This window comes from Vitis vinifera, chromosome 14 (assembly GCF_030704535.1).
Source record: "Vitis vinifera cultivar Pinot Noir 40024 chromosome 14, ASM3070453v1".
NCBI lineage: Eukaryota > Viridiplantae > Streptophyta > Magnoliopsida > Vitales > Vitaceae > Vitis > Vitis vinifera.
In genome coordinates this window covers 4270665-4281714 of record NC_081818.1, presented here as the reverse complement: position 1 = coordinate 4281714, position 11050 = coordinate 4270665, and the positions used below count along the sequence as shown (strand labels likewise).

General features: G+C 37.0%; 1 protein-coding gene across 2 annotated transcripts; it reads right to left on the bottom strand.

Annotated features, from left to right (window-relative positions):
* Positions 1-1245: 1245 nt before the first annotated feature.
* Positions 1246-11050, bottom strand: LOC100250287 (autophagy-related protein 18h). 2 transcript variants are annotated; one of them, XM_059742398.1, is made up of 9 exons: positions 10602-11050; positions 7346-7804; positions 6362-6805; positions 5774-6010; positions 4890-5678; positions 4631-4803; positions 2944-3074; positions 2294-2857; positions 1246-1706 (listed from the first exon to the last, which is right to left on the bottom strand). In XM_059742398.1, the coding sequence occupies exons 1-9, from the start codon at positions 10758-10760 to the stop codon at positions 1702-1704; spliced, it is 2961 nt and encodes a 986-aa protein (XP_059598381.1). In that variant the 5' UTR covers positions 10761-11050; the 3' UTR covers positions 1246-1701. The 2 variants fall into 2 exon arrangements, with proteins under 2 accessions (XP_059598381.1, XP_059598380.1); XM_059742397.1 differs by having other exon boundaries at positions 1246-2857.

Here is an 11050-nt window from a genome sequence, read left to right as displayed (position 1 = left end):
GCCCATGCTAAACTATGAAAAGCTAAGCACAGCCCATGATTATAGCTCACTGTTAGGTAGAGTTAAGAAGTCAGATTTGATCTGTGAGGCCCTGAACCTGTTAGCAGATTCAAGAAAAACCACATTTGGGGGTGGGTTTTTGGGAGTTAAGACATCAGATTTGGTCTGCTTGAAACCCTTGTGTGGATTTAGTTAGAAGTATTTTGACCTTATTATATAAAAACCCAAACCATTGTCAGACCTGCATTTAAAACCAGCTCAAGACTGGTGCTATGACAACTTGAGGCCAAGGATGGTAACCTTTATAGAGCATGGAACGCATTGAACACATAAGACACCGACCACGTCCGTGCCGTCCTCAGAGATGATCTAAATGAAGGCTTAGCCAGTTATGGGATTGGTGGCATCTTACAATTTTGTTGAAAGGGTGGTTGGGGGGTACATATATGAATGAAGCTGGGAAAGGATATTAATGGATTGTGGAGAGTATCTCAGTGAATTGAGTTGGGAGGGACCACTGGTTTTGTATATTTATTTGAGTGGGTGATGTGAAGGGCATCAAAGTGGGGCAGTGGCGAAGGGGAAAGCATCTGTTTCTTGGCAATTGTATGGCAGGCCACAAGAGTACAAAGATGAAGGATGGTATCCAATGCAATTCAATTAACAGTGACCATCAAAGGGGAGTTTGGATGACTGAATCTTCTGTGCCCACACACCTGCTTGTGTTACCAATTACCCATTCAATGCCTCCAAAAATGTACATCAAACTTCTCCAATCATTGCTCCTCTCTCTCTCTCACACACACACAAACACACGCCCCAGCTGGTATTTAGCAAGACTTGGAAATATTGGCATCCACCGATATCATGACAAGTATGCAAAATTTTGAAATTATGCCTAGGCTTAAGTTAAAAACGGGGGTGCATGTATAACTATATGCCCTGACCAAAAACAAATTTGAAGACATCAAATTGCATCAGTAAACAAGACCCCACAAGACTATAAGAAACATTTTCTATTTTGAAGTTAATCCCAATCTTAGGTCTTGACAAGAACCCTATTCAACAGAAACCCGACATGGAAGTCAATGATCACAGCAAAGAAAGAGCCATACAGCTCTCACCTTAAACTCCAGCTTGACAAAAAAGGTAGGATGATTCCCTCTTTAGAAAAGGGGTGTTGAAATAGTCATATCCAAGCATCACAAAAGAGTGCACCTGTGGATAGGATAGTGAAATAATGCATTTTGTACGGTATAAAGAGCTCTCTTTTTTCATCTTTATTGTTTTTTTTTTTTCATTTTCTTTGAAGAATAAATAATGTTACACATAGTAGAAAGAACATGTCACACAAATCATTTGTATTATGAATTCCAATCTACAAATGTACACCAGAATTAGAAAGGAAGAAACCAGGCATTTGGTCTGGCAACACTAGGATGGGCCAAGGTTTACACCTCACATTCTTGTATCAATCAGTCAGTGGCGAATTGATAGTTGAAATGACAGTAGCCTGCAATTTGTATCCAACAAGATTCACACCCTTCATCGGTCAACCTCTGCCCTGCACTTTCGGTCGAACTGGATCCACACCCTTCATTTTGGCTAGCCCCTCACCAACCTTTCTACAAGGTTGAGAGAAACATGTGGGGAGATGTAATAAGTTCAGCACATTTTTAGATACAGGAACGAAGCTACACATCAAGCTGGAACATATGAAATGAAAATTTCAGGAAGGTTGAAATATAAATCAATGGTTAAAATTATACAGTAAAGGCACTATGCACAACGGAATTCACAAGTCATAGCAATGTATTAGATGTCATAAGAGTGAATATGTAACTCGTGAATCGGGTGCCTAAGGGTAAACAAGTTAACAGATTCAGGAGGCAAGACCCAGGTATCATCCTATCTCATTTTGCATAACAAAAAATTAACCAAGAACAAAATAACTCAAGAATGCAGTGTATAAATGATCCAATTATCACATATTAAGATATGGAATTTTAAGCAACAAACAATCACAATTAAGTTTGTCATAATATATCTCTTGAAAAACAAGTGCCATCCAGTAATCAATTAATAAATTTTGATTTTTTTAATTTCAGTTTTGTGACATTAACCATGTTGTGGTTGATGTGGTGAACATGCATGCAAGGAGAATGTTCGCATATGTTGGCAAAGCTCTAAGAAGAAAAGGGCATGGGCAACATGAGTCATTCAAAACTTTTTGAGGCATAAGACAAAAGGGAAGTTAGGATGCTTGAATAATTATATTGTTTTAGATTCCTACCTTCTTCAGAGAAGGCAAATACACCTCCGAGCATGTCATCATTGTTCTCATCTTCCTCGGATTTCTCCCTGTCACAGGGACTACTGCCGCTGTCCACATCAGTAACTTCAGTTAATTCACGGCATTCATCAAGAGTCGATGCTTTACAATACCCCTCTTGAAAATACTGCCCAAAATATAATGGTTCTACTGGCCCCTCATCAAGAATGTTCATGCTTGAATCAGAACGATTAGAACTTGTGTTTGAAGCTTCACTGGTTCCAACACTATCTGAGGACTCAACTTCTTTACCAATAGTCCTTGCAGAAGAAAGTGAACCATTTTTGATAGAGGATATACTATTTACAAAATAACTGTCTTCGATAGGAGAAATGCCCATCATTTGTTTGGGAGAACCTGAAACACTATCTCTGTTAAAGGGGCCATGATTTGGCAGGGATGGTGCTAAAATACCACTCCCACTTTTCACTCCATTCTCTTTCACAGTTTGGATAATGTGTGAACTGGTTTTCACGGTATTCATTTGATTTAAATCACATGGAGTCTCATCTTTGCTTGGCGGACCTGATGGAAATGCCAAAAATAAGATGAGTTGTATGAACCTCATTTTAATAGAACTAAATGATACCAGAATCAAAGTATTCTCTTACCACCATCCGTGTTTCCAACTGATCCAGGCACAACCAGCTTAGATTGGGGATTAGCCACACCTTCTGAGAACTTCTCTTTTGCACCATGAGGTTCAGAAGATGAACTTGGAGATATTCCACGACTAAGGTCCCTGCACAAGATAACCAGGCAGGCATCTTAACATGTTCTATACTAAAGAAACAAGGGTAGAGAAAGACAAGCCCAACAAATTGATTTCAGGCTTTAGTTAGACTCATTTTGTGCAAGAAAGGAGACTCAATTTGTTTTAGATCATTTGGTGGATGTTTCCCACATAACTGCAGGCAATTCAGCTTTTCTTGAGATGCCAAGAATGGTGTCATTCAGCAGCTGGGTGCCAAAGCAAGCCAAAGAAGCTGCAAAGAGTTCTCCATTAGGAGAAACTAGGAAGTGGTTTAAGTTATAAATTATAAAATGAAAAGCTGGAGGAATATGGTTGCATTTGGACAAATGGTGAAACAGAATTATTTCATCCTTTTTTCCATACAATTTAAAGGCATCCATCCATTAGGATAAAGGTACAGGAAAAAATGGAGTGACAAAAAATTTGAAACTGCATGACACGCAATGAGTAAAGTCATGCCAGACAATGTGAAAATGATATGGACTTATACCAAATGTAATTTAAACCAATGGAATTTATTCCAATTCTACAGGATGTTCAAACTTACCCAAAATTTCCAAATGCATCATATAAATCAAACTACTATTCAAGTCAAAACAGGCATTGAGACAATCAAATATACTATCCGTAATCACTACCATACCAGAAGCAATGGTCAAAGTGTATCCATATAAGGATTGAGTGAATAAGCATTGTAATTCCCCAAATGTTATGGGCTCAATACATTGCAAATCTAAAAGGGATCAGAGTCCAGAAGTTCCCCAGAAATTTTCTATGCTCCCACGAAGAGGAAAATGAAAACAAAAAAATATTATTAAAATATAATTTATGTATATCCCCTCACTCACTGCTTACTTTTATACCAAAAAAGGCAAAAACAAATGTACCCTTATTATTCCCATATCTAGGAACTGTACCTTTGGCACTTTGTTGTGTGAGCATTCAACACTAAGGACATACAGTTGAGCTTACAATCTACATTTTTTTTTCTTTTCTTGGATAGGTGAACTCCACCCACCACCCCCACCCCAACCTCTTACTACTTGAGCCAAGCCTTGCAATCTCCAATTAATACCTTCCTAAGTTACATGGCTTTAGGTATGGATGTTCGGTGTGGTTATATGTCTAAGTATTTGATCATTCACACATCAAATTTTAGGATACAAGGACTAGGCTAAAAAGTGATCTTGAATGGTGATTGCATATAACATAATAAAGAGAAAAATCAATTGGAAGTCTATTGAAATCTATTAGAAGCAAAAATATGTTAATCCCTTGGAAAAAACAAAATTCTCTTTTTTGTCTCTTCTATCTTTATTTTTAGAAATGAAGAAAAAAAAAAATAGCAAATATCCAAAGCAAAATAGAAGTACTTGAAAAGGACCCTCACATCCACACTATTGTCATATCTAGTTTACATGGGTACGTTGGTGAAGTTGAAGAATCCATGATCACAGATACCTACCGATGCAGCATTGAGTGGGGGAACATAAACCATGGAAATGGTAAAAAATAGAGCTAGCATGGATATCACTGACATTTACCTTTCACTCCAATCAGATTGAATCCTATGGAAATGGTCAAAAACAGGAAGCAAGTCCTTCCGTTTTATTTCAACCTCTTGAACAGGAAACTTCTCGATTTCAATCTCTCCACCAGTATCTTTAGTGAAATTGCATTCATCAGACACCAGAGGGTCCATAGTAAAGAAATATATCTAAAAAAGGATAGATAGAAGGATATAAGCATGGAGGAAAATAGTGACAATTAAGAGCACCAAAGAATTGGAACTATAACAGATACCTTAGACTTTTGCCAAATTGGTATCCGCCCAGATCTAATCTGCACCTCCGCATTGGAAAGGTACCAATGCAACCGTTCATGGGGCTTGACCAAATCCATTTCTCCGGTATCATTATCTTCACAATCAGAAGTATCCATTACCACAGTTTCTTGCCTGCCATGCATAATCCCAGCAATACATTCCTCTCTTTCAGGCCAAGCCATTCCTCGGCAAACATCCCACCATTGAACAGGTTCAACTTTGACCCGTAACTCCTCATCTTGTACCTGCACTAAAGAACCTGACCCAGTTCCTGAAGCAGTCTCGCTTGGCTCTCCTCCCCCCATTGATGGCAAAAGTTCATATTGGATTACATGACCTGAAGGAGTATAAACCAAGAGGTGCTCCAAAGCATTGACTTTTAAATGAGCAGGTAGCAAATCATGAGGTACAGAACTGTGAAAAACAGCAGCAACAGCACCAGATGGTACAGAGACCTTTCCAGCTGCAGAAGATGCCACATTGCTCACTGAATTCAGCCACCCAGAGTTTTTTATCCTGCTAACTACAGACAGGGTAATAGTTTGTGGAGGAGGTGGAGAAAAAGATTGCTGGTTTATCATGAAAGATGAAGTAGACCACCATGGTAGAGATAGAACTGGCAAGAGGGAGGAACGGACATGAGAATTTTGTATCTGAAGACCACTTTCGCCACCAAAAGGTGATAGAACAAAGATATGGCAAGTCCCTTTGGATGAAACAATAGCTATCCACTGACTATAATGGCTAAAACAAATATCCTGTATCACCTGTTATATAAACAACAATTGAAAACAGTAATAAAATAAAAACATGAGTATAGAAAAAAGAAAAGGGATGAGAAACAGTGAGGGAGGGAACATACAGCTGATGTCATGCCACGATGGAGCTTGTAAAGGTGTACATGTGAAGCATTCCAATCATAACCTGATGCATTTTGTGAGCAGGATGGCATAATCCGAAAGATATTTATATTGTTCCCATGTATAGAGGCAGTAACCAGAAGTGTGCCACTCGGATCAAAACATAGGGCAGAAATCGGACTAGTATGAGCCCTAAATTGTGATACAACAGCTCTGGAAACAAAATCTTTAACAACAACCTGCAATAAACCATAAAAGGAAAAAAAAAAAAAGAAAATCCCGAAATTATGCATAGATAATTGAGTTTCTAAAACAGAATTATTTACAATATAACATCTGTTTGCTGTTTTGTAAGTCTCAAAAGTCTATTGGGACTTCCAGAAACCAACTGGATATATTAGTTATCCCATGATATCTTCTTTTGTTTTTTCTTTAACTTCAGCGAGTGTACTAGACTAAAAATCATGAGCTCGTTCCAAAATATAGTATTGCAGCCAAGATTTTGAATATTGACTATCGTTCATTCCTCGTAAACACATAACAAACATTACTTTTAAATATTATGATTCTCAAACAGAGTGAATACTAACCATTCCAGCGCTATCTGTTTCATTTGAATGTGATGCAACCCTTCCTACTTTCCAGCTTGAATGTGATGATACAGGAGAACTAGACCCATCTGGCCGAAGCTCTTGACAGTATTTAGATAGAGTTTTGTAACCCATGTCCCCCAAATTAATTATCCCTGCAGCCAACTGCTTACTAGATTCCATAGCATACCGAGCCACCAGACTTCCACTGCTGGGAGAAGTTGATGGACTGACACCTGGAGAAGGAGTAAGACTTTGTGGGCTAAGGCGGCCCATGTTTGATAACAGTGGGTTGTTGGAAGCATAAGCCAACCACCTTAAACCAACATCCATTGGACCATAGCCAATGTTAACCCCAGCCAATCCTTGACCTCCCAACTGAGGAACAGGATAGGTGAGGACACTGAATTTATTCTCAAGAGTGAGAGCATCAAAGCAGTATATCTGTCACCAAAATATTAAAAAGGAAAACATTAGAAAGATGTAAATTGTTTAGCGCCATTTATTAACTTAACCAAATGGAAATGAAACAAATCTTTGCATCAAGATGACAAACCCTTTGTCCACTGGAAATCTTGATTAATTACTGGAACTCCTGCTATGTTCCAATCTTATTCTTCTGGGTTGTAAAAAAGAACTGGATGGAAAACCCCATAAAAGTATCTATTGGATTGTAATAATCATCAAACTTATCTTATTCGGTCAAGCATATTTCTGAAGTAAAAGCAATCATATATGATATACTAGAATTACATATATATATAATCATCAAACCTATCTTATTCGGTCAAGGATATTTCTGAAGTAAAAGCAATCATATATGATATACTAGAATTATATATATATATATATATATATATATATATATATATATATATATATATATATATATATATATATAAACCAATTTGGTAGATTAATTTGTTACATTCAACACTGGAATCTCAAATGAATGATACATGCCTAACCCAACCTAATGCTTACTTGTGTTGCAAGACCAACTGCCACTATTCGGGGACTGCATCTAACCATATATACAGTTGATCGGAACCTCAGGACGTGCACATAATTGTGAGACCTCAATGAATAAAACCGAACAGCTGTAGGAGAATTGACAACGTTTCCTGCTTGAGGCTCAATATAGCCATCTCTGACAGGCCCATCTCTAACACTTTGAATTGGCCCTAAGCCCTTTGTTTCATCACCTGCGACAACCAAGAGTAAAGGATGTGATGCTCTGAATCCTTCACGACCCTCGGACTTGGCAGGAATAGGCTGCATCTGTAAGAATGTAACTGGATCATCGCGCCTTGAAACCAGTTCACTGACATTAGAGGAATCTTCAACATCAAGGACTTGAAAACCATTGGAGTAGCCAAGTAACAGAACATGTTTGAAATTAGATGGACCAAGCTCTAGTCTGTCAAAGCAGGCACATAGTACCTGTTGGCCAAAAAAATTTGGGTCATGCTAGTATACATGATGTAATACAAAAAAAGCATAGGAATTTAGAGGGTCTTAATTTATTTAATCTATTAAGACATAGAATGAAAGCAACAAAATGGCAGATACATATAGCAGATGACAAAATTCTCTATAGCATTGTTCATAAGTGGCATACAGGTGCAAGTCCTCATCGAGATTGTAAAGCCTTGTTCATCATTTCATCTTTTTTTCGATTAGGCATGAGATTTAATTCTCTTACCCCTTAACTCTTATTTCCAATTGATGCAAGTGCATATGTCTACAAACACACACACACACACTATATTCATTATTTGTTAAGTACCATGTACATGAAATATAAAAAACCAATATCATAAATTCTTATCCTCATTCCAGTCTTTTTAAGAATGCTATCAGTTTTAAGGAATTAAATATCAGCCAGCAGGTTTCCAGGTTTTTGGAATTAGCAATAAGCAGAATATATGGTATGTAATTTCATCAAATATATAGCAGGATGATGATGGGTAAAACAAGTATTCCAAATAATACCCCCCTGCTTGAAGGTTTTCCCTACCATCAATATAATTATTAATGAAGGGAGTAATTTTAGATGTTTCTTACTATTTATCTGTTGCTTCTTATTGGTCTTACCTCACCTCCTCCTCGGAGGAATTAATGCTTGACTCCCTATTAAATCCGATTTTCTAACCAAAGTGTTGTTTTTTCCAATTCAAAAAAATGAAATAAATTTTGGAACAAACCACACCCCTAAATAATTATAATACCATGGTAAATCTCACCACATGAAACAAGATTTAACATATGGCACACAATGCATGCTTTTTCACCGCAATTTTTACAAAACCACCTTCTCAGGTAGCAGTTCTGTTGGATACTAAAAGATAATAAACAGCTATCTCAGATGGTAATCCTATAAAGAAAACAAAAACTGCTATCTGGAGTAACAATTCTATTATGATCTAAGTCAAACTAAAAAAAAATCACTACCAAAGATACTGTTTCTAAGTTAAAATAACATTGCAAATTCTCATAGCACACAAAACATGGCATTAATGACATTAAGCCTAAATGTTGCCCACAAGCCCTCGCATCCCGTGAACATGCAAAATGTGATAGCAATTTTGTACAATGTGAAATACACCATAAAACAGCATCTTATCCTATGTGGTGTGTTTCAGCATACTCTAAAATCATAGTGGGTGTACCATAATTTGCTTCTTTTTTTTATCCATTAAAAGCAAAAAAAAAAAAAAAAAAAAACACCATAAATCATTGGTAAGAACTCTCAACTTACAAAACCAATTTCGGGCCAACTCTGCCATTTTTGTGGTGTGTATTGATATGAGGTTCAAAGGAAGCCATTTTTCTTCGCCAAAGCAGTACATACTCAAGCAATACTACTTTTTCTACTTCTAATCTGCATTAGTGTAAAAGAATGCTATCTAATACATATTGTAGTTTCAAGCGAGATCCATATTTTGCCAAGCCCAGCACTAGATCATGTATCTCCAATGCATGTTATGTATAAATATAAAATTGAATGGATATTAGCAATCATCTGATGCATAACTTGATTTCTTTAATAACATAGGATGACATACTGGTTTGGAGTGTTGTAGGATGGGTAGCTCTTAATCTTTGATCATCTTAATGTTTGCCATGCATGATAAGGTGGAAAGCATACACAATTCAATGTTGCCCATGATAACACGGACCCCACATGTACTTACCAGTGGTGTAAACATAACATTATATTATATAGGACATAGTTCACTAATTCTGTAATTCATGCCAATCATTACTGTCATGTTATGCACAATATGTATTCTGTTTCTCTATATTTTGAGTTTATTTTTATCTCATCATTATTCCCAAAAAGAGTAATATAAATCCTCCAAAGCATTTTTCTCAGTCTTAAGACAGCATAACCCAATCATGAATTTGGTTTTTTTTACTGCTTAGATAAATTTGTACATCCAGCAGGCTAGCCAAATTAATTGAGAAAAATTAGCTCATACAATTCAACTTATAAAAAAAAGAAGGAAATGTTATCTTGATGTTTTCATTTATGTGAATAAATTTTTGGAAGGATAAAAAAGAAGGAAGATATTGGGTTACCCAGATTGTTAATCCTACAACACTCTTTGGAAAATGAAAGGGAAGAACAGATAAGGAAGAATTCATAAAACCCCTTTCATTTTTTTCCCTTAACTATCAAGTTATCAACTACAATATAAAGGTCCTAAAAAAAAAATAAAAACTTTTCGTTCTGTTTCTCAGCAAACAAACAAAGCTCAAATGCATCCCCCAAAATAAATCCAACAGATTAAATTCGAAAACCATAAAGAGCATACTTTCCTCAGAAAATTAAATATCAATAAAAATTCACCCCATTTGTTCAGCCGAGTAGTTCATCTTCCTACACAAATTACAAACAAACAACACTCAATAGTTTGTTTCCTTTTCCTTCACATTTCTTAGTTCTCCAATTTTCCCCCATTTTCTCGTCGAGCAAGCAGACGCCAACTGAATTCCCCAAAAACAATCCAACAGATAAAGTTCCAAAAAGCTTAGAAAAACACAAAACACTTCAATCTATAACCTAAATTCCAAAACAATCAATATCCCAAAACAACAATAATAGCAACAAGAGTACAAAAACTATCATTTCTTTAGTTGAATCAACAACCAAACACAGCCCAACCCAATCCAACAAATCATCAAAATCCAAAGGAACAATACAGAATCAACAAAAAAGAAACAAAATGATAACCTGGTCTTTACGCTCGTCGGGATCGCCGGAGATAGAAGCGGCGACAGAAGCGCCAGCGGAGCGAACGCCGGTGGAGGCTGTCTTTATGCAAGAGGAAATGAATCGAAGAGAATTGGGGATGAAGCCATTATTCTTAGGCTTGTGGTTGGTATTCTTCATGACCAACGGGGAGTCACCGGGAAGCAGAGGTCCGACGGCGCCGGCGGCAGAGAAATAGCGATCGGAAAAAGCATCCGAAGGAGAAAAAGGGAGAGAGAAAATGATGATTATTGGTGAGGGTTTGTTGGGTTTGACCTTAACAGCGACGGTTTCTCTCTCTCAGTTTCTCTCTTTCTCTCTCTCTCTCAGCTCTCCGTTTTTCTTAATTGCTCTGTAAGCAAGCTTTTTTGAAATTCTGTAATTGCCCCTCCTCTCACAGCTTTCCATTTCTCTCTCTCTTTTTTTTTTTT

Bases quoted from the DNA above. Each gene is read 5' to 3' on its own strand.
- LOC100250287 (XM_059742397.1), bottom strand. From the start codon at position 10,760: ATGAAGAATACCAACCACAAGCCTAAGAATAATGGCTTCATCCCCAAT. The intron at 7,805-10,601 runs GTTATCATTTTG...TTTGGCCAACAG, and splicing joins CCGACGAGCGTAAAGACCAG to GTACTATGTGCCTGCTTTGA. The intron at 6,011-6,361 runs GTTAGTATTCAC...GGTTTATTGCAG, and splicing joins AAACAGATAGCGCTGGAATG to GTTGTTGTTAAAGATTTTGT.